Raw genomic sequence first — 27,560 nt, 5'->3', positions numbered from 1 at the left:
GTGCCCTCTGCAGGACACTGAGACAGGAACCTGAAATCCCAGCCTTGCCTTGCCTGTTCCCTATGCTATGCGTAATAAAGCTAGAATGGGGGAGGGGCGGGTGCTGTAAAGCAGACACTTCAAACTGTTCAAATATGCTTCTGGCACTTACAAGACTCTCAGGCCTTAAGCTGAAAATATGTGTTGGCCGAAGTTCCCCTCACAAATATGTTCCTTTATGTTTACAACCCTCGCAAATATCTTACTTGCTTGTCCACTCTTAGGAAGGATGTACTAGCGAGCCAGCCCTCCCTGCACTCAGTAGGCACAGCAGGGCTCCATCAGGGCTAATGTAACACGTCACGTAAATCAGTGGGGAAGTGAAGGCGTCTGGATGCTTGCCCTCACCATCCAGAACCGTGGACGCTTTTGGGTCCTCATAGTAGCACATCAATGCTGTGTTATGGAATCTGACACTTGGTTTGTCTTGGCGTAAACTCTGTGATAAAAATTGATCAATAGCCTCATTTTCCCTGCTTCCAGTTCAAACAGATACCCATTTCTCTTTTGAAGAAAGGGGACTATAAACAAACCCGACACTACGGTTTTAACTTAAACTCAACCTAATGCATGCTTCCAGAAGAAATGGATCACCTGCTTAGAGGTCTTTGATTTCATTTCCAGTACTCTTGCAAATTAGTAATTACAATGCTTCTACTTCTGAGGAAACTCTTTATTCTCCCTTAGCTCTCAAAGGCAATTGACTCGCATTTAGTAAAAGTCAAATATATCGATTTCCAGAAAATATATACTGCAAGACGAGCTTCTTGTATGCATGTATAATCTTCACTAAATACACAGAATATAAAATTACCTATTCATTCCAATCCTACGTTCCTCCCAAAGAAAGCCAACATTTCTATCGTTTAAACAGAAAGCATATGGAAACTCCACTAACTGTATGACTGTGGCGGTTTGGGTGCATTTTCTGTTCTGTGAATGTGACTCTTAGAAGTGTTTACAGAAAGGGTGGGTTCTGTTTATTCTTTGACAATTTTGTACTGTATATAATGTATTTTGATCATGTTTTAAACATTATGTTTACCTCTCACCTCCCTCTGAACTTATTTTCCCAACCAATCCCCTTCCTGCTTTTATCTCTTAAAAAAGAAAAAAAAAAGGAAAAGAAAAATGACTCGCTGGATTAAATCAGGGTTGTTTGCATAAGCATGGGACAAGCATGTGTGGGGAAGCAAGGACACTCACCTTTGGTGGCATCACTGAAGAACTCCATCCCCACCCCCCAGCAGCCATTTAGTCTCCCCTCTTGGACTGGGACTTCCTGAGATCCTTCCCTCCTCCTAACTGAATGTTGACAGCTCAGTCTCATGCAGGCCTCGAAGGTAACCACAGCTAGCTAGAGTCCTAAGTCCCTAACAGTCTGCCCTGGACTTCTCTCCCACAGTAATGGGAACGTTTCTCTCCCCAGTCACAACATAATGCTTGCTTATTTCTCAAAGCTGAACCTACAGACCCAGCTGCGGTTTAGACGTCCTACCCAACTTGGAGCTTGAATAAAATTCGTCAATGCAATGGGCCTTTCTGTGCTTATAATTCTCAAACATATCAAAAACATTGAAGAGGTTGGCCTAATAACGTCTTTACATTTTAAAGTCTGTTGTCGTGGAGCCACAATTGTGTCAGTACCTTCTCCGTGTGGCGACCACATTCTTAGTAGAATAGTATCCTTGGGGTGGAATTGCAGTGTTTAGGAAACATAAGCTCAGAAATGGTCCTCATTCAGAACATATTACTTCAAACAAACTTATTTTCCTTGTCTTAAGCGCAAAAAGGATTAAGAAAGTGGGTTTTTTGTTTTGTTTTGTTTTGTTTTGTTTTTAACAAATAGCTAGGGCTAGAGAGCAAGGACTCAGTGGGTACCCCGGAAACCACAAGTAAAGGTGGAAGACCTAACTCCAGAAGTTATAGCCTGACCTCTGCTCAGGAGCCATGGCATGTGCACCCCCACACATATACAATAATAATAATGGCACCTAAATTCTTTTATGTAATGTTAGACATGCAATTTATTAACCATGTCACCACAAGTCTATGTCGCTGGCCCCTGTGGTTGGAATTCAGCCCGTCATGAATCTGGAAATGTGAACACAGAGCTATAATAATGAGTGATCTGCAAGAATTATTCAGTTAGTTCACTTTACCTAGCTAGAAGGAACGAGCTAGCTTGTATACTCCAGGTAGGATATATGATTTGATCAATGCAACGCTTTTCAAATGTTAGTAAATATAAGGATTACTGGAAGTCACTCTGAAGTACAGATTCATGGTTCTTAGCCCCGAGGTTTTTAACCAGTTTCTTAATTAGTTACACTAGTCCCTGGGTACCTGAATTAATCACACTAGGATTCAGACCCCCTTCAGAAACTTTTTTTTGAGATTTTATTTATTTTTATTTTTATTTATTGTGTATGTCTTGCATGCACCCTCTACCTGCAGTACCCATAGAAGCCAGCAGAGGGTGACAGATCCCCCGGTTGTAAGCGTTCTGGCTGAAAGCTTTTGTGTGTGGGTGCTAGAAGCCGAACCTGGGTCTTTTGGAAGAACAGGCAGGGCTTTTAACCACTAAACCATTTCTCCAACTGCTGAAAAACATTTGTTATTTCATCTAAATTGCAATTTTTATTTGAACTGGAACTGCAGAGTCATCAAACATTGACTGGAGTGTCAAGATAATTTGCACAGGAAAGGTCAACAGCAATTAGAATCTGTACATTTCCGGCCGTATATTCCCCAACATGGTAGAGTACTGGCCCACAGTTTCGGAATTCATTGATGGTCAAGAGCCTTGTGGACTTGGAATTTTTTTAAATTATTTTTTAAAAACACTTTTACTGTCTTCCATATTGCTGCTAAATATTGTTATATTAAAACGAAATCAAACCACAACACTTAATCTATTTTCTTTTCATTTCAAGGGAAGACGAGGGAAGACAGGACCTCCAGGAAACCCAGGCCCTCCAGGACCGCCAGTGAGTAATGAGGCTGCGGTCACGTGGCAAAATAAACACTTCCGGTGCCGCCTAATTCCTTTTATTTCCCTTTACCCATGCAAGTGATTGGGCTATCAGCAGTGCATTGCTGTTGATTAATATTGGTTACAAGGAAAAACAAGAGAGTGTGGGTTGAATTGGATAGGATGTTGGCTTTTATTGCACTTTTTTTTGGTAAAACAAAAAATGCTTTGTACGATTTTCAGTAATTGCTTTGTGCTTTGAAGAAGACAGTGAGGGTGTGCTGGCAGGCAAGGGGAAGTCTTCCTGTCGTTCCTAAACACTTGACAGGGCCTCAAGACTTGTCTCTGAGAGAGAATCTAGAAGATGAAGGCATGCGCACTCAGTGGGCCCAAGGCCTGGGGAGAAGGTGAACATGCTCGAATCTAAGGTGAGGTCTGATAAACACATTTACTGAAGGGTTGGGAAGATTAAGAAATCCATGACCAGGAGAAAGGACCTGAAGCGCTCTGCTCCATGGGTTTCAGTTTATTGCTAGAGTCTTTGGGGGAGGTGTGTGCATATTTTAAGTATTAACATTTAAACTCAGCTATGGTTCTGATTCAGAGCTCTCGTTAAATCTTGTGTTTGAAATAAAAATGGTTTATGAACTTTTTAATATAATAAAAGAGCCAATTTGTTAAGGCTAAAAAAAAAAAAGAAAACAGTTATGTAGACTATAAACAGGTTTTATACGTAGGTCAGCATTTACTTAAGAAGAAAACATTGGGCCAAGCAATTGGTTCATGTCTGCTTGGTAGGTGTGATTTAAGGAGGCTGGTTCCTCTAAATGACTAAAATGTTTCCTTTCAAGCAAGCATCATCAAAACTCCATCTTAGGGTACCGTCAGTTTTCATCAGTTTGAGATTGTTCCCACCATAGGATGGATCATAGGATGTCTACCCTACTCACAGTGTAGCTGAGGACTGAACACGTAATTTTTCTAAACCCAAGGTCCTCCTGAAAGAGAGCTGCTGCTTCCCAAATGATTAGAAATGAAAAGCGTTCTTCATATTGAATCTTTTCAAGGTCATAATAACTAGTGTTTTCAATAACTAACTCATCAAAAGAATCTAGTTGCACCGAATTTTCACATTGTTCAAGAGTTTCACACACATTTATGGAGGGTCCGACTAAGTGCGTAACTGGAGGTGGACTTGAAAACCTGAAGAACACGCTGTCCTTGCCTTTTATGAGGTTCAAGTTCAGGTGAGAGCAATGTAGGGTGAGGAAGAGAACGCAGTGAAGATAACACAGATGGTTTCCTGGAGGAACTTCCAGCAAAGGATTAAGATTGAGGCTTGAAAAGTAAAGCAAATAGAGCAGGGGAGGGAGCCAGCTGGGTGCCCCTGAGAAGGAAGACAACGTGAACAAACACCCAGAACTGTCAAGCCTCCAGTGGGTAGAGGTGGGCTCCCTGCCATAGACAACTGAGGCACAGCCCCAGGCCAATAGGGATGAAGTCAAATCTTTGCAGGGTCCTGGCAAACCTCAGGGAAAGCTATGAAAGTAAACAAAGGGCCTATGCTGGAGAGGGACAAGGCCAGATTTCACTGATGGTCACTCTAGCAACATCCTGAAAGCAGATTGCTGAGGGCAAGTGAGACTCACTAGAGCTATTAGATTTACCGACCCTGAAGTCTCCGCAAGATGCTTGCTACCTCAGTGCGGCTGGCCCATGGAGCTGTTTGCATTTCATTTCCATATAGAGCTAGAGGTGACCAAGAGCAATCTACTCTATTTTTAAATATTTTTTGTCTATTCCAGTGCTTGTACTCTGCATTACACAAGCCCTATTTCATGGCAGGGAATAAGACAGCTAAGAGAAAAGGTGGTAGGAGGCTGAAATTCTTCTAGTTGGGATTTGAGATGTTGTGTGATTCATCCCAGTGGCCCAGACTTAGAATTTCCTAAAACGTGTATAAGAATGGCTTGTGACAAGTGTGAATATAGAAACAAAACGAAGAAAAATTTAACTTTACCTCTAATCAAATAAATTAAGCAATATGCCCAAAATAAATAAATAACTGAAGTATTTATAACACTATGTTTGAGCAGTTTTTTTTTTAAATATTAATCAATCTGAGTTAGAAAGGAGCTAAGGAATGTGAGTCTTCCACAGGCAAGCCTTTGAAGATAGAGTGTTTGACTCAATGTCCTCAAGAGAACACTCTCCCCTTTGGGAGATTCCGGGGTATTTGCTGAATCAAAGCAGTGTTGTTATTTAGGGCAATGCCAGTGAACATGAAAGGAGCTGGGACTGGGAGGGAAGGTCTCTGCTGGCCTGCAGCAACTCGAAATAATTAAACTGCGGTAGCCCATCCTTTACCTGTGCCTCTTCTTCTGAGGTCGAATTTTTATTTTCTCACCTCCCTAAGAAATGTTTCAGCCAAAAGGCACATCATTTACAAGGAATAGCTTTCTATAACTTTAGCGTTAGCTAATGAGCTGGGTGCTGTGTGCACGTGTAGGTGGGCGCGTGCACACCCACACGCAGGAGGATGCGCGTAGAAAGGGCTGTATCCACAGAGCCATGTGACTAACATTTGAAGAAAATTAAATCTAGTAGGGGAAAAAAGCAAAATTCTAGAAGGAGGTATTGACTATTCTTGTTTGCTTTTCTGTTATTCTGATACATCTCTCTGCATGAAGGCAACTTGGAGAGGAAAGGATTTACTTGACTTACACATTCAGGCCACCATCAGGGGAAGTCAGGGCAGGAACTCAAGCAGAAACAACAGAGGCATGGTACTGGCTGACTCACTCCCTGGCTTGCTCAGATAGCTCTCTTATTAGCCCAGACCCACCTGCCTAAGGATGGGGCCACCCACAGTGGGTGTGGCTGTTCCCCCCAAAAAATCATCAATCAAGACAATCTCTCCTAGACATGATCAAGACCAATCTAAGTAAAGAAATTCCTCAGCAGAAGTTCTCCACTCCCAGGTGACTCCAGGTTGTGTCTAGTTGACAATAATAACTAACCAGGACATTTACTAAGTCTACTGAAGAATGCTCCTAAATTAGGAGTCACTGTCTCAATGTCACATACGTTACTGCAGATTAGCTCACCACATTTCAGTTTTAGCATCAGGGGAAATTTATCTTTTCAGGGAAGATTTATTTGTAGTTCATATATGCAATCTGCAGTTGGTTGCCAGGGCTAGCTCTGCTCACTTATGTGGGACATATTTCTTAAAATCACTTTTCATGGTTTTCTGTCAAGAGGCACACACACACATATGTATGTATGTGTATGGATCTGTATGTATATATATATATATATATATATATATATATATATATATATACACACACACACACACACATATATGCAAAGGTTAATGCTTCCAAATTTCCTAAATGACTTTTGCCAACATGTCCTTTCATTTATTTCCCCTTCCCTTTCCTTTCTCCAAGCCCTCCCCAAACCCTCCCTGCTCTCCTTCAAATTCCTGGCCTCCCTTTTCATTTATTGTTGCTATATACATATAGATTCCTATATATAACCTGTTCAGTCTATAGAGTGCTACCTTTACGTATATTTTCAGAGCTGATCATTTGGAATTGGATAGCCAAATTTGTGTGCTCTTCCCTGGAGGAAGCTGTTTTTCTTTCCAGCATTCCTTAGCAGCCTGTAGTTCTTTGTGTCGAGTGGAGGTCCTGTGGTCTTTTCCTGTCCAATATGACATGTTTATTGTTGTTGTCCTTGTTCAGATCACTTTTCAGCTGTCGTATTAGTGAGAATTTACGGGTGTAGCTTCTGACATTCCTCAGAGAAACAGTCTCACAGCGAACTCCTCTGGCCCATACGGTCTTTCCAACCCCGCTTCAGCGATGATCCCTGAGCCTTCGTTATGGGAGTCATGTGGTGTCAGTTGGGACAGGACTCCATCACTCTGCATTTTGATTGATTGTGGTTTTCTGTAATGACCTCCACCTGTTGCAAAGAGAAGATTCCTTGAATACACTGATCAGTTGATACTGGAAAAGAATGTGTGGTATCTGGCCAGGTGGAGAGGTCGGATCTAATTTAGTGTTTGCTTCTTACCATGCCCAGACATGCAGAGCCTGCAAAATCCAAGAACATTGTACCACCATCTGGTAAGGGCGTTCTTGAACAATAGCGTGGTGGGGGCGTCAGGATCCCTGTCTGTCACTAATTGTATCATGAGGACCTCACACTCATGGTCCCATCTGATACTAATTACATCCTCAAAAATCCCACCCACCTCCAAATACTGTTCAATATGAATTTAATGGTTGAGTTTCCAATACATAAAATTTGGAGGACTCAGTAAACAAGAGCAGAAGGAAACCATTAAGTAGAGATATCTTAAATGAATAATATCTTCGGATGCACTAAGATTATAATTGAGAACAATTTTCCAGAGAGGCAAAGTAGAAGAACATTCAAGTCCCTCACGAAAGAAGTAAGTCTAACAGAGAAAGAAAGAGGTGCGGGGAACCCAGGAAGCTTGATTATAGCACTAACGTCTGTGTTAGACGACATTTCCAGGGTCTTATGGAATCCTCAGAACGGCCTCGGAAAGTCAAAATTATCTTCATTTTGCAACAGGATAAGTAGGGCTTACAAACACCAAACACTGGAGTGCATGAGAGCGAAGCAGAATTCAGACTCGAGATTTGAGCCCCAAATCCACCTTTACTGTAGTTGAGCTCTTCCCGGTTACGTTCAATATGGACCAGCCTTACACACCCAAGCATTGTTTGACTTTTCTATGACAGTTCTTGACACCCACCTCATAGGAATGTAAGGTAGCCTGGGGTGTGGGGGTGCCATCCCTCTACCCTTGTGCAACCCTTTCCCGACCGTGCACCTGACACTGGTTCCTCTGTAAGTATGAAACCATAGTGCCCGCCCCATCTACTTCCTACGCTGGCTAGGGGGACCAGCTGCCATGTATGCATAGGAATTTTCCGCTGTATGCAAGTAAAAATATTAAGATTGCTCTGAGCATCATTCATTTGCATTCTGGGTAGAAGAGCTTGTCCAAAACTACAGCAGAACCAATGTCGTTTTTCTCCTTTCTACTTTCCCAAGATCTAGCTACTGAAAATGTAATCCATCTTTGAATTGTTTAAATGATCAGGCTACATGCCGAATACTTACTCCCCATACGTAAACCCACTCTTGAAGAGACAGGGAAATTATTTCTAAGTCACTACTGCAGCTGAGGCAAGGGATACAATGAAGTTTTTTTTTTCTCCCGCAGCTTCACACTGTCTTTCCGGCTTACAGAGCTGGTTTACTGGTTTATCTGAGACGCTGTATTTTCTTACCGGGGATCTTCTGTGAGTCTTCACCACATGCTCCTCACACTGTAATAAAAACATCGCTCTGAAACAGCTTTCTGGTGACCTGAGTAGGGTATGCCATGGAAAATAGTGACCCCGTGTTACTATAGCGAAACTGGAAAGCCTGGAAACTCAGGACGCCTTAGTGCAACCGTGAACATTTTAGTTTTTAGTTTCCTTTGAAAAGGTTGGAGAGCCGTGGAAATGAGTTGGAGTAGGAGGGAAAGCCAGAGAAGTTAATGAGCCATTAAGTGTAGCGGGTGACGGCCCAACCCCCTGACGTTGACTTTCTTCTCGTTTATCGTCTCGGTAAGGGGCATTGATTAAAAGCCATGCTAGCTCTGAAATGTGTAATTATTCTTTCTATCACTGGCATGACTTTAAACCATCTTTATTTTATTTCCGGCATTGTTTCTGCGTATTGTTTCATTATTACGGTATGAGAATCCAGCAGTGGCCTCAAATATGTCACATTTGAGTGCCGAGCGATTTCGGCTGAAAAACAAAATTCAAGAAATATGTAACGTGGGTCAGCAGCGCCCTCTACTGTTACCACTGGAAACTTTCTAGGCAAAGACGCTTCTCGGAGAAAGAGAGAGAGGGCAGATTTGGACATTTCTTTTTAACGTGTTTTGGGTTTAGTTGTGAGCAAGTGTAATTTTAGAATCTAATTTTCATGATTTGTGGCACTTTCTATGTCTCTTACATTTTAAATATATTTATCATTTCAGCGACAGTAGCTTTTAACATCAGCTTGACGCTTCATTAAGTTGCAAATTCAGTCCTAACCCTGGGTTCTCTAGAATGCCCATGTATGGTAAAATGCTGATATAGATGTGTGCTTTGTGGCGCTCACTCCAAAGAAATGCCTGTCTTCTAGGGCAACAATCTGGTTTTAAATATTTATGGCCACCTTATTTATGCTTTGATTTTAACATCACTGTAAAATAATTTCTTTCATAATTTCATCTCATGGCCCTAAAGGGTGTGACCGATTAAACATCAGGTGATGACATTAAAGGAATAAATCTGAGGTGCAAAATTTAATCCATTTTCAACAGTACCCCCTTATCTGTGGTTTCATTTTCTGTGGTTTTAGTTAACTATGTTCAACCATGGTCCAACAATGTTAAGTAAATTTTAGAACTAAATAATTCATAACCTTTTTCTTTATACCCACCCCCTTTTTGAGTGAAACCCCATTTTATGTCCTTCTTCCTTCCTCAGGTTATATACCATCTCCCTTACCCACTGCATCTAGTTTCTATATAGCGCCTGCCTGGTAGCCATTGTCATCAGATTGACCACCATAGTATGGCAAACAGTATTTAAACAGCACTTACTCTACTTAATTCAAATCTCATCAGTAGTATAACTGTGGTTGAAATGCCAAAGAGAAGGGATAACACGCTTACTTTAAGTGAGAAGGCAGAAGTTGTCAGTTTAAAGGGAAATTATATGCTGAGGTTTCTAGGATCTATGGTTAAAAAAATTAAGTCTTCTATTGGTGAAATCATAAAAAGGAAAAGGTACAAAGCTTGTTCTGCTTGTACCCCGCACTTCCAAAACATCATGAGCGTGTAGTTTCTGCTTATTAGGTTGGCTGGTATCAGCTGAGGTTCTTACGTTTACTCTTTCCAGATAAGGGCAGACCAATACAGTCATCTTTTAATCACTACCATAAACAGTGCATGTACAGTGTTTTCAAACAGCAGAGTAGCACACCACAGAGGTCTCTGCTTAATAATTGCCCACTATTGTGATTAATAAGCAAATAAGAGACAAAACCTTTTCAGAATTATTCTTTACTTGAGGATTTCTGTGGGGATAAAGTGATGAAAGTGGTAAAACATAAAAGAGGTGTTTTTCCAGCCAGGCTGACCCAAGGAGGTATCTCTGGTCAATAATAGGATTCAAGAAGGGACTGGCCACACGAGGAAAATGGACAAGAACTTTCCAACCAGAAAGATGGATGTGTTCAAAAAAAATAGACAGAACTGAAAACTTAGTTTGAGAGAAGGATAAGGGATAGGAATATTTATTCTATGAAGACCTTATTATAAGAGTGGGAGTCGGGGTGGTACAAGCAGGAACGAAAACAACGGGGTGCTCACTGCTCCTTTCTGTTAAATCTCATGTGTGTTTTAATTGGTTGTCTTTTGTTTTTTGTTTGTTTGATTGTTTGATTTTGCTTTCATTTTAATGTGATGAAATAATCACTTTTCTGATTCAAATAATTATTATGAAGATGATTTAAATTTTAGCCTGTCATTTTTAGTCTTTGAATAGACAGTTAGTGTTGAAAGAGAAGCTGCTTGTTCATCCCGGCCACCAGAACCGAAATAATCACACAGAAACTGTATTAATTAAAACACTGCTTGGCCCATTAGTTATAGCTTCTTATCGGCTAACTCTTCCATCTTAATTTAACTCATTTCTTTTAATTTGTATATCACCACAAGGTTGTGGCCTACCAGCAAAGTTTCAGCATGTTCATCTCCCAGGGCGGCAGCTCCATGGCATCTCTCTCTGACTCTGCCTTCTTCCTCCCAGCATTCTGTTTAGTTTTCCCTGCCTACCTAAGTTCTGCCCTATCAACAGGCTAAGAAAGTTTCTTTATTCATTAATGGTAATCACAGCACACAGAGGAGACTCCCACATCAAGATAGTAGACTTGTTTACCAAAAGAAAAAAAAAAAGAAACAAAGATTTTATTGTAGCCCATTTAATTTCAACCTTGGTGTGAACACTGGATTCAATTTTTTATCAAAGATAGAAATTCTATCACAAATAAATCAGTATTTCCCCCTCTACTGCTAACGCTGATGCTCTCTAATGGGCTCCATGTTGGGTCAGCTGAAGTCCTAGTATGACAATGCCCACCCTCCAAACATCCCAGAACCACAGAACTACTGTATGTGTACCCTCTTGTCTCCACTTGTCCTCCACTCTGTGCCCTCCTACTCTGACTGTCGCAATGCACTGAGGGGCAAATGTAAAATGTCATTGTATCCGATATAATGACTGCCTCCCAAAACAAGTTAGTGCCCTAAACCACACTCAGACTACTGAATAAGGCAGATTGCAAAATATCAGACTGCAGCATCATTTCTTATTAAAATGTCCTGTGCATGGCTGCGTGCATTTTGAAGCCCGTGATGTTTCGGTGGGAATCCGGTTCATTTGCAAGCCTTGAATCCATCAAAGCTTTTCTAAATGTCCATTTCAGCCATGATCCTGGCCTCTTCTGTCTATCAACTGACTAAAGGTCAAGCACTTTAATGGCAATATCTTCAGAGAAAATAAACCTAACCATTCATTTGAGTCGATGGGATAATAATTTCATTACTTATTGAAAAATAAGATGACATCCCTAGATTTAAAAATACGGACACATAGAATCTAAAAATTGGAGACCTGACCCATTAATTATTTTTACTGCCACTTGTCCCTTATTGGGGTCATGGTTCCAGACAAAACAGCTGTTGTCAACATTACTAAAATTCCAGCGTCAATTTGTGACCACAGGATAAGTAGGCGTGCATGTGAGGCAGCTGGGTGTCAGGTTGAGGTTTCAAACACCAGCGCTCAGATCTGCTTTCTTACTCCCCCTTTTCTCTCGAAGAGCAGCAGTCATGGGACATTATTAGCCCCTTTCTCCCATAGGTCTTTTGTGGTCATGCCTAAACAATGGTGGAAGAAGTGTCATCTTCATCTTCCACTGACTATATCTCTTTAGACCAATCTATGTTCTTTCTATCAACAGTGAGGCCGATGTTTGAAATCCTGGGTCTATGCGGACTAAACTGGTAACTAGCTGGCTCAGTGCGTGAACTTTTCATGATTCCTTTGTGTTGGGTAAAGACTGAGGTTTAAGGAAACAAAACGCAATCAGATTTATTAGAACCTTTTATGTTCAAAACGGGGGACTTGTTTCTGAAATAATTTTATAGTTTACACTATACCTCAATAGCCCCCAAAAGATGCTGATTGGGCATTTAGCTTTATAACTATAGAACTTCATGGGATCAGCAGAAAAGACCATCTCTGTTTTAGCAAGACTCCAGACTCCAGGTCCAGCAAACCGAGACTCAGCCCCACCTGTGGCATTAGTTTTGTGCCCAACTACAGCTCAGGTTAGTGAGGGAAAGACCAATGGGCATTCTCTGAGTGGAGAGGCAACGGGATTTCAGGGTCGTTTTGGGGAATCCGCAACAAGGAAGGAAATCTGAAGAAAAAAAGATCAGAAGTAACTTCTGATGTGTCTATTAATTTTGTTAAATGGGATGCAGAGCTGAGCAAATGTGGCCGACAGTTAATATTTGATTATAATGTTAGAGTGTGGCTTTATGAGACATTTTAATATAATATTTATTAGTTCTCTGAGAATGTTTGCATTTTGATCATATTCAACTCCCAACTCCTGCTCTTTCCTATCCCCAACCACCTCCCAAATAAGTATGTCCTTCTTCTTTTAATATTCCAAGAACAACTTGTCCTATCCATATACTTCTGGGTGTTGGGCCATCCACATGAACCTACCAAAGGCTATGTGCTTAAAAGAATCTCTCTCTCTCTCTCTCTCTCTCTCTCTCTCTCTCTCTCTCTCTTTCTTTCTTAGCGCCCATCAACTGTCTACTGCTACTAAATTGGGGTAGGGACCTGGGAGCCCCCCACCTCCAAATTCATGACTTTTATCATATTATTTTCTGTACCATTTCATGTGTTTGCAGTATTCCAAATCCATTTTTTATAACCAGGAAATTCACCCTACAAAATTCGTAAAGGTCACTGTCACTAACCATATCTTTACCCCCAAGATCATCAGTGTTCTCTCTTCTAGAAATCCTTTGTGCAATGGCGCTAAATATTTTTAAACTAAAACCATCAGGTACTCCCCCCCCCAGCAACAACACTTTATGTAACAAAGGGGCTCAGTTGAGCCTCGATTGTCATGTGCAGATTTGCCATTAGTTCTGCATGGAAATGAGTGCAAAAGCAGTATCAAACATTTGAGCTGGAAGCAAGGAATTAATCTTCCTATAAAAATAAAGCTTGCAATCTTTCTGTTGTCTACAGCAATCCACACTGTGGCCAGCTATTTGAATTTCCTACCTGCTCCTAGCCGCTATGATACTTGGTTGTGTAAGAGCCCCCAGCAGCAGCCTGGTTATCCTGAGTCTCAGCAGTGTACCTGAAAATTTCATTTTCTCTGCACAGGATGCCTTGTCATTCTCTTGGTGCTTTTAAAGGGAGTGAATGTTATCACTTAATTATAGTAAATGGGGGTGCGGAGGGCCGATAGGCGGAGGCTGCCTGTGTGGCCTCTGCAAGCCAACTTTCTTTCTGATTTGGGTGGTGTGTGGAGAGGTTTCCAGAGGCCAGACAAGAAGGTCGGAGGAGGCACAGCTGTCCCCAAGGTGTAGTTTTTGTTGATGGTGATCTTTGGGGGACACCGCTGGATACAAACAATTATTTTCACACATCCCCATGCTTGCTGGCTTTCATGTCCCCTGGTTTTATCACCTTGCACTGGATCATTGATGTCGCTTCTGTGGGTGGCAAGGACTTGAAAGATTCCTGCTGCTCCTCATATTGTAGGAAGCTGACAAATACTATTTTTCTTTTGGGGGGGACATACCGCAGAGAGAAGAGTCTGGAACATTTAGTGGGTGAGTAACCTGAGAGGCAGTATTGGGGAGGAATCATTTATATTATCTAGGCTCCATGCCATGGGTATCAGTCAAAAAGCACTATTCTGTCAATAACGCAATGAGGTTTAGACGCATTAGCTTGATGTCTGAGGAAACATGCACCTTACAAAAATGATGCTTCCCCGACTTGGAGTGTACAGGGTTAAAAATGTTTGTAATTCATAGCCTAATTGAGGAAATCTGTTTTCCTGAAATGGATTAATTATGCCCATTGAAAAGCAGTCACTGTCTCAGCCTCAGCCTCCCACTCCTGCTCCAAAATGACAAGTGAAACCGGGGCCGGCGCAATTTTGGAAAACAATCAGGTCACATATTGAGCAGTTTGCTTATTCATACAGCCATGAACTGTCCATGCTTGAGTTCCCTCAATTACACAGCTCAGTGTGCAGGCCAGAAACAGACAAGCCCAGCGCAAGTGAGTGCTTTCCTAGAATACACAGAGGGACAAGTTTGAAAAATGTCCAAAGTGGCAGACGGGAAAAATTCTCCTTCAAGATCAAGAGGTTGCCTCTTCCGCAATCCCTCACCTGTTAACCACACAGCTTCTAAATCTCAGAACCGGGGCACTAATAATATCTCAGGCCAAGACCCTTAAGAGCTATAGATCTTTACAAAAATGGTGTGAGTATATGCCGCCATAGGGCAAAGCAGCCGAGATGGGAGAAGAAGAGGGGTCACAGGTACTGAACGCCACAGTGCAGAGACCGTAGGTCACAGTTCTGAATGTCGCGGACCACAGTACTGAAGACAGTGGATCCCAGTAATGAGCATCATGGGTCACAGGAGAGAAGGCTGTAGGTCACAGTACTGAATGTCATGGGTCACACAGTACTGAAGACAGTGGATCCCAGTAATGAGCACCATGGGTCACAGGAGAGAAGGCTGTAGGTCACAGTACTGAATGTCATGGGTCACACAGTACTGAAGACAGTGGATCCCAGTAATGAGCACCATGGGTCACAGGAGAGAAGGCTGTAGGTCACAGTACTGAATGTCATGGGTCACACAGTACTGAAGACAGTGGATCCCAGTAATGAGCACCATGGGTCACAGGAGAGAAGGCTGTAGGTCACAGTACTGAATGTCATGGGTCACAGTACTACCCAGAAGTTCCAGAAATTCACCTAGAATGAGCATGTGACCACTGCAAACTGTGTTTTATAGGGAAAATCTCCCCACAGTATTGAAACCAAAGTGCCCTGGCAGGTCGCTCAGTGCTGATGTACCCAGTGCCTCCTCCAGGATAGACCACAAAGGCTCTGCTGTGTTCTTATTAGAAGGATATTTCTTTGTCTCTGCGTGACAAGTTCACGACTAATGTTCTCTGCGGTTCCGTGCTCACGGGAGTTTGCTGTCATCAACATTCTCCCCAGGCGACTGTGCTCATTTGGTTACGGAGTTTCTTCCGCCACCTTTGCAAACTGTTATTTCTCCTTTTCTCTTCCCGTGGTGTAAATGCGGAGACTTCCAACCCTCGCTGGTGTTACTTGGCCTCAGACGTTCTGAATGCTGTGACCGAGGTCACAGTCTTACTACCTTTTCCTTCGCAGCTGCCCTGTCTTCCTCCCTTGTCCTGCCTTGATTTTCTAAGTCCTCAGGGAGTTCATTGTCTCCGTGTTGTTTCCTTTCTCCTCACTCTCTGGGCCTATTCTGGCGATTTTCCCTCGATCACTTCTTCTCACTGAAGTCTTTGAAAGGCTATGGCAGATTTCAAAGCTATCCCTGTGTGGCCTTCGTTGATCCTATATCATATTGAGGGGGGTTCTGTCATCTTCCACAACAGAATGACCCCCATCTGGATATTTTTAACTGGTTTTAAAAGATGGCTGAGATTTCGTTTCCCTGTCAGTTTAAGAGAAAGAGTTAAAAGATTACAGCTGGGGGCTCAGACAGGGCCTGGGTTAAAACCAGATTCTTCTCCATTGACTGAACCTGAGTAAATTATTTAGTCCTACATAGAAAAGAAGGAGAGTACCCTTCATTGCATTGTTGAAATAGTTAATGCGATAATAAATACACTTATGCTGTGGTTTTATTGTGTCCTTCCCACAACCCACATTTCCAGTACTAAGAAGTGGTGACTTGGAGAGACGATTAAACCAAAGCTTCGCCATAGCTTTGCTTTCAAATTCTGAGTTTAATCTACATCTGTTAGCCTTTGACCTCATTAACAGGATTAAGGCAGTTCATAAATGAAGCCTCCCCAGCGTGTGGTTAGCTCGCTATCTTGGCCTTCTGCCTTCTGCCAAGTGAGGATACAAGAAGGTCCTCGTGAGATCAGAGGCCAGAACTTTAATGTTCGGCTCCCCAGTCTAAGGAATTATGGGAAATTCAATCTATGGTTTATCCACTATCCTGTCTGGGGTGTTCTGCTATAGCGGCACAAACGGAGGAAATGGGCTGTCACAGCTACCATTCTCAAGAGTCATTGCTGCAGCTTCCTAATACTGTTATCACAGCCGCCCCCGCCTTGTCCTCCCCCGCCTTGTCACTACCTTTGTCTGCCTGGGGATTCACCCCTGGACCTACTGTATTCGGGACTTTGTCCCGATGCTTGCTTTTCAACATCCAATCAGGACCATCGGCTTACTGCTTTTCCTTTGTGCTTTGCTTTTCTCCTTTGTACCGTCCTCTGTTCAAATGGTTGTAAAGAAACTTGGTCCAACGCTGTTGGTATAAATACATGCCTGGATACCTTGTTAAATCCAATTGTCAAAGAGAACAAAAGCACATACGAAGGCCTACTGAAGGAAAACACCTCAGATCTCCTGACTGTCAAAGTCATCCCAGGGGTCTTTCTTTGTCTCCATGTGGCTCTTCTCTCAGAGCCCAACTTCTGGCTGGATTCTTCTCTGAGTTTCCACCACTGAGAGTTGAAGGCAACTAAGATTTGGCTCCAAAGAAGCGACTTCTTTCCATGGAGCCCAGCAGTAGAAAGTGAGATGCTCTACCTGAGGATGGTGCGATCTCCTGATTTTAGAGTTGCGGTGTCTTTTATTGAACCACTTCCCTCTCTTGATACTAGTTTCTCCTCTATTTCTTCCTAGTTAGTGTTCTCCTTTCCCTCCCCACCTCACCTGGTCTGGATAGCTACATAAAGAACCATTCGTACGAGTGTATTAAAATGAAATGCATTTCACACTTGATTCTGTCACAATAAGACAATAATTGTGTAGTTGGATGGAAAAAGTATTTGGCTTTGCCATCTTCCCAGTGGGGAACAAAAAAGTACCCACTTGGTTAAGCTCTCATGAGCTCAGATTAGATTATCGTCTTTGCAATCAAACTACCCCGCAGTCGAGGAAAAACGGGGGTCCAGATAATTATAGATTTACCATGAACTATGAAATATGAAACTTTAGAATTGCATCATCCAAGAATATTAGCATCTGAGGCGGTAGTAGAACTTAATAACAACTAAATAAGGATCATTAGTGGAGCTGGAGGCATAAACCAAGGAGTAGGTAGAATGTATGGATAAGAATTCTCACCTCCCAGCAGCCCTCAAATATAGGTTAATATGAAGTAGCTGGCCACATTTCTAGGATGTCCCACCAGAATCCCAACTAGAAACACTCAGTGAGTCTTCTAGCTTCAGAAATCCTGTCTTGATATTTGAGTGCATAGAATGTATTTGTTGGTGGTTTTTTGTTGTTGTTTTGGTTTGTTTATTTGTGGGTTTGTCATTGTTGTTGCTGCTGTTGCATACATGCCAGCGCATGTATGTGTGTACATGTATGTGAGCATATGTAGTATGTGTATGTGTGTGTATGTGTGTATACGTATACATGCTTACACTCACATTCACAGACATGCATAAGTGTAGAAGAGAAGGCTAGTGTCACACCATCTCCTTTCTCTCTACAATTTACAGTAGATGCAGGCCAATAAAGTGGTTCATTGTGAACTTACATTCATTTAATTTACAGAATGAAATCTCAAGAAATGCTGGAAAATCCAACTGATAATAAATATTAAGATAAATGAAAGGTTCTATGCTTCATTTTTACATTTATTCAATTTTATGTGTATTTTGAGTGCCCACATGTAAGTATGTGTATGCTTGGTGCCTACAGAGGTCAGAAGACGTCTTTGGATTCCCTAAACCTGCACTTAACAAGTGGTTTTGAAAACCACCATGTGGGTGCTGGGCACCAAACCTAGGTCCTCTGGAAGAGCAGCAAGTGCTCTTAACCCCTGAGCAATCTCTTTCGCGCCCAAGGATCTGAGTTCCCTAAAAACAAAATAATTCTTTTTCGAATTGTTTCTCTCTGAAGAACCTTATTGATTTTTTTCCCTCAGAGTTATAGTCCAATCTCAAATGTTGTAATTCTAGTCAAATTCCCACCCATGCGTTCTTTCCTACTTAACCAGTGCTCCCCACAGCTTTGCCTCCGATTGACTTGACAAGTTCCCAGATTAATCTGAATCTGCGGGGCCTGCCCTCTGTGACTCTAGAAGCAGCGAGCTCTTTGCTCTTTCTGTGACCATCTGTAAGTGAAGCCAAATGAACAAGAAGGAAGTGAGCTTTTCTCATGAACATTTTCTTGTAAAAGCAACGATTGATTGAATTCAGAGAGTATCTGGTACCAGGAATTGGGGGGGGGAGGCATACATTGGAAAGCTTCCCTATGCCACGACTGATATTATAATGCTGAATCTCGATAGTAATTGAAATCCTGTCCTAAAGGAATTTTCATTCGAGAAGACTATGTATTAGTATATAATACACTATCATCAGTGTATATGTGTTGTATTAAGTCCTGTACAATGTGTCACATGTGGGAGCATAGATGAGAAAAAGAAACAGTGTAACATTAGTGTTTCCGATCATTGTCACTATGCCTATGTCTGAGATCTTAGACTTCCTAATGAAAATTTTAATTATCAAGGAAAAAATAATTACTTCTCTGCCTTTCCCACCAGCCATTTGAACAATGGAAATGATCTTTGGAATATGAACCCAAATAACTGACCAATAATTAGCCTTCTACTTGTTCTTAAAGCAAAATTAATTTTACTATAATTTGAAGAGTATTCTTAGCAAAACTTTTTTTTGCTCACAGAAGTTTCTGATATTTCAAAGGTCATTATTGAAATTACTTAGAAATTCATAAGGCCAGAGATAGTTGTTTATTGCTCACAATTTGTATTTATGAGTCCTGGGAGGACCTCCTTGTACTAATAAGACATTGAAAGGCTATGGTACTTTGAGATAAGTGGAATTGAGACAGCTCAGTCGGCATAGTTATAAGTCAGAAAAGAGCGGTTTTTTGTTTGTTTGCTTTTTGTTTTTCTTGTTTTTTTTTTAAACAGAGTTGGAATCACCAAGCAAAGATCAGTGAATAAACAGAAGTTGAGGAGCCACTGAGATCTTGACGCAGTGTTTAAGATGAACTAAATCTACATCAAACACTCAGACATGCAGAGAGAGTTCATGATAAAAATGGCGGGGAAGGCACACTTATTCCCTTGAGTTTTGCATATTGGGTGCTGAAAAGTGACAATAGAGCTAAGCCACTAAGAAAGTCTCAATTTTAACAGTAGATTCACCAGACCTTTCAAGAATGCTCAGCCCCAAGTGAAATCTATTAAAAAGATTGTAGCCACAGATCTTCATATCATGCCATGGTGGTGTGATAGGATGTCGAGGTAACTAGTGAGAGATGTCATGGTATTTCTGCTTTTCATATCCAGCAAGGATTTAGCCAGATTCCTTAAATGCTACTAAGACCATTGCTGAAGGTACGAAGTTCCAGAATTGGACAGAGCTTTAATTCCATGTATCAACCAGACATGGTTCTTTGCAACCTCAACATTTCTACTCATGCTAAGTTTATAGACCTCTCAAATCAGTGCACATCAGTACAGTTGCATTCCAGGCGGGTGTGTTTTCCTGGAGCTCATTAGCCATTAAAAGCTGCTGTATATTGTGTGCTACTCACATTAACCTAATGCTTTGTATCTTCTGGGGCATCCAAGTAAAGAATCAGAGCTCGGGCTGGAGAGATGGCTCAGTGGTTAAGGGCATTGCCTGCTCTTCCAAAGGTCCTGAGTTCAGTTCCCACAACCACATGGTGGCTCACAACCATCTGTAATGAGGTCTGGTGCCCTCTTCTGGCCTGCAGACATACACCCAGACAGAATATTGTCTACATAATAAATAAATAAATAAATAAACAAACAAACTAAAAAAAAAGAATCAGAGCTCCACACACAAAACCAGCAACAACAAAAACTAATAGCCCTGATTCACCTGCACTCATGTTGCCCGCCTCTGTTGCGGGCAAGATATTCTGATATTCTTTCTGTACAAATCTGTATTCTGTTTAGCTAGAACATGTAAGTGGATTAACCAATGGTGGTATGCTCTCCATGACTGTTCCCTCCTCTTCACTGAGGGTGACTTGTCTCAGTGTCTTCTCAACTGGCTCTTAAACACAAGTCTTTAAGAGAAAATGACCTCTCGGATGCCCTAGAGCTCATGTTGCCTGGAGACTTGTCGCCATCCATTTTTAACTTCTTCTTTCTTAGAATTGATTGATGCTCTATAGAACTGCGGGCACTTGCTAAACTTGAAACAATTGATTCCTTGAGTCTTCCCAGCTATTCTGTAACCTAGAAGAGAAGCTAGGAAAAATAGCACGTTTTTTGATGATGTGGCTATAGGAATGCCTTTCAGTTCTAAGACCTCAAAGTCTATATTGTTTTTCTAACCATATACCAAGCTACTCTTGGCACATATATTCTTGGAGTTTATCCATGGTTATTATCCTCTACTTTATTTGAAGTTTTTTTCTGCATGTTTCAAATAATCAAGTGAGTCTTTTCTCTGCTAGCTGAACTCGGTGTCCATGAACTCTTCCCTATCTGTGCCAGCGTTTGCGTTCAGACGCAGTGTGGTTCCGCAGCTGTCTGGGAGAGCTTATTTAAAGTACCGCTGCACTAGCGGACTGTCAGCAATAAATCTCTATTACATCAATCCATGAATTTATGGTACCCAGAGTACTCCACTGACTAAGAAGTTAGAAGGAAAACGTCACCATAAATGCCCATCATCTGATTAAGTAGTAGAGCTTAACACTTCAGATCAAACCCACTTGGAGCACTATTTTGCAAACAGGACATTTCATAACAAGAAGATGTGAAAATACGGGTGTCACTTTTGTAGATGTGTTGATCTTCTGGGTATCTGAATAACTGTTTTCACTTTTCTATTGGCATGTGGCTCTTTACAGTGGGCTGTATTCTTGCTACTGTGTTAGAGGAAACAGCCACACTGAGCCACCTGTATTTTCCCACCCTACTCCCAAAGGTGAGTTTCCCAAGATCAGGATTCTACATCCAGAGCATACTCTGTGTCTAAGGACTACAGCTGTATCCAGTGGGCAGATAACCATCTATGTAGACGCATACCCGATGCTCTCCTAAACTTTCCTGTCAACACCCTGCTGCCTTTGCTGTTCTGTTGGCACCACCCTGTCTGCTTTACTGCTATTTTCCCTGTCTTCGGAGTTACTTTGAAGCCCCTCCCCTCACACACATACATTCCTTGCTCAGCCACGTTTTCTCCCAACATGCAATAGGACACATTCTTACTGCAATTGTATTCTGAAATGTTCCGGCACATTGAAAGAATGCATGAAGGTAGATGCAAGAAGCATGAAACAAATAATTCTTAAAGAACGAATGATTGAAAGATAATAAACAAAAGGGAGTTTCCTTTAAGCAATAGCTAAGAGCAAAGCACTTCCATCCCTCCATCTAGCCACACAGTGTTGGTGGATGAGACGTGCTAACTACACTCTTTGTGGTATGAGAAGTGAACCAAGGAGAGGCATCATCTTGCATTCTCTGGGTCAACACCTAATTAAAAAAAAAGAACTATGATGACAATTACTACAAGTGTGATTTTAGCTAGAGATCAGGCCTCTGTATTCACTATAGCTATTGAAGTTTTAGAGCAATAAGACAAGTGAGATAAAGGCTATGAATAATAAAGGAAGAAGTCATAAAATTCTATGTGTGCATGATGTCATCTATATAGAAAAAAAGGCTCCCAGAGTTTCAGAAACTCTTGAAACTGTTACACATTTCATCAAAGTAGTAGGATATAAAGTCAACATTCAAAACCAGTCACTTGTTTACCAGGAACAAACACGTTGAGAAAGAACTCGGAAAAACCGACATAATCACAATAGCCTCAAAGAAAACGAAATACCTAGGAATAACTTTAATCAAGGAAGTAAAGTCCCTCTACAGTTCAAGTTTTGAAATGTTGAAAAAAGAAATTAAAGAAGACTGTAGACGGAGGAAAGAGCCATGTTCTAGTTTCTAGGCATCTCCAGTGCTGGGATCTCCATGGCAACTGAAATTGCACCTTCACCCATAGCCTCCTGGCCTCTCTTCAGGCACTCTGGCCCAGCCACATGGTGCCAAGTCTCAGCTGCTCTTCCTTAGCCCTCAGATTCTGCTGCTTTCACATGAGCAAACCCCGGACCACGTGGCTCCTTCATAGAGCCAAGTTAGGCTGCCAGCTAGGAAGCGCAGCATCAGCCTCCTATGGACCACGGCTTGCATGCTCACCCTGAGGAAGGAAACACGCTATCTCCCCAGAAGGTGGTGCCTTACTGATGCTGGTCTCTTATTAGTCACACTTGATTTCTAAGCCCCAGATACAGCATTGATGATCCGGGTGAAGCAAAGGTTTCACTTCCACAGACAGAAAATAATATAATTCCTTTATTTGAAAACCTATATTAAACCTCTGAGATCAGTTAAAATCTACTGCCGGAACGGGGCTCTTTTTCAAACTGCGGCCCTCTCTCTACACACAGATGTGAAATGGAAAAGCAGTTGGTCAAAAAGCAGCAAATCAGTGTTTTTCAGGGCCGAATTCAGCTCCTGCAGCCCCAGTGTCTGCATTCATTTTATGTCTTCTTTGCATTGACATTTTTGCAGATCGCCCAGTTCACGCCATCCTGCTTGCCCTTGCCCGTGAGACTAGATATGTCAGCGTCGGTGCAGTGGGGGTGTGTAAATTCAATCCTTCCCTAGTCTCAGAGGTCGGCCGGGGCTGCTATGAGCAGATCCTGCTTGTTAGCAGAGACGGACACCAGCACACGACTTAGATTATCTTCCTACAGTAATCCCGTTAGTTTATGGTTCATCTCTTCGAATCTTTTTCTGTCTGCACTGTCGATTACATCTATAAGAATATCAGTATTTTCAAAAGAACTCCCCCAACTTGGTCTGGTATCCCTCCACCCACCAGTGAGCGTCCTATCCGTTCAGTTCAAAACCTTGTGACTCTACACTTTTGAGGTTCGAATCCTGTGTAAGTGCGAATTGCCTGGTGCTTTCAGACGCGAGGCTTCAGCAGAGTTGTCTTGCCAGCGTTATCCAAACCCAGGAGAAAGATTTGCACCTCCTGGACTGGTAGACTTTTCAATTGTGCAAAATAGAAAGCAAGCCCAGCCTCACGCCCAGTCCCTCCTCATCTGCTTCCCTCTCCTCCCTGTCCTCCTCCCTTTCCCGTTATCAGGGGTAACTTTCACAGATTCTTAATTCAACATATCACTCTTAAGGGATTCTCAAAGTTCCTTCTAGAATTTGCAAAGCCAGGCTTTACTGCCCGTGCGCTCTCAATGTTTTCTTCCCTTTTTGTTTAACTTTTTAAAATTGTTTTTATTGAGGTATCCATTTTTCTCTGCTCCTCTCCTTCAACGTTATCTTCTAAACCCCCACAATAAGAGCCTATTGAGCTCTGGTCTCTCACTGGCTTTTCTAGCCTAATGTTTCAAATGTCATCACAATACAAAGACAGAAAGAAAAGAAGAACAAGAAACATGGTCAGGCCGATCACACCAACATCTCACTTTCCTGATAGAAATTTCTGTTCTGATTTGATACCTGTTGCTGTGATAAACACCATAACCAAAAGCAACTTGTGGGGACATGTATTTTCCTTATAGGTGATCGTCCATCATCAAAGGAAGCCAACACAGGGTCCTAGAGGCAAGAACTAAAACAGACAATGGAGAAAAGCTACTTATTGATTTGCTTCCCCTTGTCTTGCTCAGCTAACTTGCTCAGCTACCACAGGTCCACCTGCCTGAGGATGGCACTGTTCACAGGGGGTCAAGTGCCCCTACATCAATTAACAATTAAGAAAATCCCTATAGATGTGCCCACAGGTCAATCTGATAGAGTCAGTTCCTCTGCTGAATGTCTCTCTGCCCAGATGTGTCAGGCTGAGAAGCAGCAGTTAGCCACCACCACCTCCCATGCTCACAGATCAATAGAAATATTATGAAAATGACTGTATTACCAAAAGTAATCTACACACTGATATGCTACAGAGAAATCAAACTAGAAAAAAATAATCCTAAAATTCACATGGAGCCATAAAAATATTCCAGATAGTCAATGTAATCTGAAGAAGAAAGAACAAAGCTGAAAGTATCATATCTGACTTCATGTTACACTACAGATTTGGTGTTTACCTTTCTACTCTAACAATGTCCACAGTACCTTCCAGTACCACAAACACGAGTCAGGAGTGGCAAAGGCTCTAGGCAGGCGCCAGCGGTAGATATACAATGTAAAGCAGATTCAGACATATTTTTGCAGACTATTTTGTCTCATAGTGCTTTGCTTGAGAATTTTTTTTACCTTACTGATCTTGTATATCTTACTGATTACTTGTATATTATATATGTATATTATGGTTTCCAATTGGGGGTTCTGTATGTATGTATGTATGTATATGTTTCTTTTGCCTTTTCTTTGTTTGGTTGGTGTTGTCTATTTAGTTGGTTGGCTTTATTTTGTTTTGTTTTGTTTTTATTTTGTGCCCATTTCTTTTCCAAAGATGAAAAGATAGAAGACATATTTGGAATGGTGGCAAAGTGGGAAGGATCTGGGAGGAGATGAGGGAGGGAAAAAGAGATCAGAATATACTGTATGAAGATAAAATTCATTTTAAATTAAAAAAGAATATCAACATGGTATTAGCAAAGAATAACCAGACATACAGAGTCATGAAATAGACAGATAAAGACACCTAGTTTTTGACACATGCAAAAACATACATTGAGGGAATGATGTTCTCTTTAACAAATGGTGTTGGAGATACTGGATATCCATATATAGAAAAATGAAACTGGAGACATCTCTGCCTAACTTGCAACCTGTAAAAAAATCCAAATATATCTAATTCCAAATGGATCAAAGACATTACTGTAAGACTCAAATCTCTAAAACAGTTAACACATCGAGACACAGGCTCCTCAGGAAGTAGTGCCAACAACAGCAATGAACAAAATCTAAAAGCTTTTGTACCTCAAAGGAAGCAGCAAATAGAGTGAAGAACAGCCTACAGAGCGGGAGAGAAAGAACTCAACAAACTAAACATCAAAGAAACAAACAACCCAACCCAGCCAATAAAAGGACTATTAAAATGAGTAATTACCAAAAGATGAAGCACAAATTGATAATAAATATATGTTCAACATTCTTGGCCATCAAGGAAATGAAAATTAAAACTACATTGAGGTTCTACTTTATTCTAATTAGAAAGGATGCAACTAAGAAAATAATTGACAACAAATTCTAGATATGAAGAAAAGAATCCCTATATACTACTAGTTGGGATGTAAGTCAGTCCAGCCACTATGGAAATTAGTACAAAAGGTAGAAATATATCTACCTTATAACCCAGATATACCACTTATGGGAATATACCCAAAGGATGTTGAGTTAATAAGAAAGACTTTTGAATATCATGTTTATTAAAGCACTATTCATAACAGCCACGCAGTGAAATCTTCCTTGGTATCCACCAGTAGATAAAGAAAGAAAATGTTTATACACATGTGCACAATGAAGTTCTAGTCAACCATAAAGAATTAAATTAGGTTACTTAGTGGAAAGTAAATGCAAATTGAAATTATCATTTTAAACAAAAGTCAGAATCAGAAAGACAAATATCACATGATTTCTCTCATTTGGGGGGGTCCTAGATTTTATATAGATGCTTAAACATGCCCTCCCCCCATACACACATGATGAAAACAGAAGGTGCAAGGATAAGACCAGCAGGAAGAGATAGAATGAGGTTGGGATACTGGACGATAGACATGATTGAATGCATGATACACTTAAAAGAAGCTGTTCTCATGAAACATGGCACTATGTACAATGACTACACATCAGTTGCAACAGAAAAAGAGTAGGTCAAAGGTGACTTAAATTTTAGCCTTACCAGATGACAGTGATTTGAGTTTGAGCCAATTAACAACTCTAACTTTCTCTTTCTTTATCTTTGAATCATAAATAGTGATGGCACATTTATTGCGATGTCATTGCAAGAACTTAATGAGTTAAATCATAATAAATGGCACGCAATTAGCACTATATAAATTTGGAATGTTATTATTTGATTGATCCTTAGACTCTATTCAAGAGGCAATATTTTTAATTGTTCTACTCTACTTAGAAGCCATCATAATCAATTCTCATACTAGGAAGAAGGCATATGAAACTAAATTAATCCATCGTATCACAGTAATTGCCTATAAAGGGTCCTATCATGAACACACAGACTGAATTCTTGACACTTAGACTCCTTAGTGCTTTAACACATAGTCGATGCTATTAACCATGGTGTCCAAAATTTCTCCTTGCCTCATATATGTTTTCAGAAAGATTAACATGTATGGAATATCTTATCTCCTCTGAAGAATAAGTTATTAACTTGTGTGTTTTGGGCTAGAAAGTCTTCAACTGCCCTCAATTCAATGGTTGACTTCCTCATTATTTCATCTAACAAACCTGGAATATTTTACACAAGACTGAATGATGGAAAAGTACATGACGTCAAGAGAATTCTTTGACTCTTTTTACTTATCTATTTCAGCAAGGTAACAGTATTGTCTTTCTGATCACAGCCAGTTCAATTGTTTGCAGGTCCCATTACTGTCTCAAGTATTACAGCAACTTGTTCCCAGGAATCCATCACCTCACCCTCATGTCCTCTATGTTTACTGACACAATACCAAGATCTCATATTTAAATGATATTCAGACACCAGCCATCTGTAGGAAACACCTAGCATGTTAGTCTGCATTAAGTATGTCCATACTCCTAAGATGTTAACCTGAATCAGAACATAGAAAGCGACTCTTCCTCAAATATTTTTCTTCACATTTCAAAACTTAAGTTCTCTGTTTAAAAACATTCTTTGCTCAATGGGGCTCTTTAATTTGTTCAATCATCTAATTGGTCTTCTTAGGTAAAACATTGGGAATTTTGCTTCTGTAGTGTATTCTCTCTTCCTAGTTTTTGAGGTCTAAATGAAGTATATGCATCTCCTGTCTGAGATAGCTCAGCCTAACTTGACTGCAGCTCCTTCATAAAACAATGCTATACTTGGTGTTTCTTATGATTCTCTCCCAAAATTGTAACCCTTAAAAATCT

General features: G+C 41.0%; 1 protein-coding gene and 1 pseudogene across 1 annotated transcript in view; one reads left to right on the top strand and one right to left on the bottom strand.

The window, feature by feature from the left end:
- The window catches only part of Col19a1 (collagen type XIX alpha 1 chain), a 324,015-nt gene that overhangs the window by 210,954 nt on the left and 85,501 nt on the right, over positions 1-27,560 (top strand). Inside the window, exon 14 of the mRNA XM_087898047.1 lies at positions 2,976-3,029. Coding sequence (XP_087754173.1) covers positions 2,976-3,029 — 54 coding nt within the window. The remainder of the gene's footprint in view (positions 1-2,975; positions 3,030-27,560) is intronic.
- Positions 23,012-26,956, bottom strand: LOC146890745 (ADP-ribosylation factor-like protein 3; annotated as a pseudogene).

The sequence above is a fragment of the Myodes glareolus genome, chromosome 18, assembly GCF_982192425.1.
Source record: "Myodes glareolus chromosome 18, mMyoGla1.1, whole genome shotgun sequence".
NCBI lineage: Eukaryota > Metazoa > Chordata > Mammalia > Rodentia > Cricetidae > Myodes > Myodes glareolus.
This window is presented reverse-complemented; position numbering and strand designations above follow the sequence as displayed.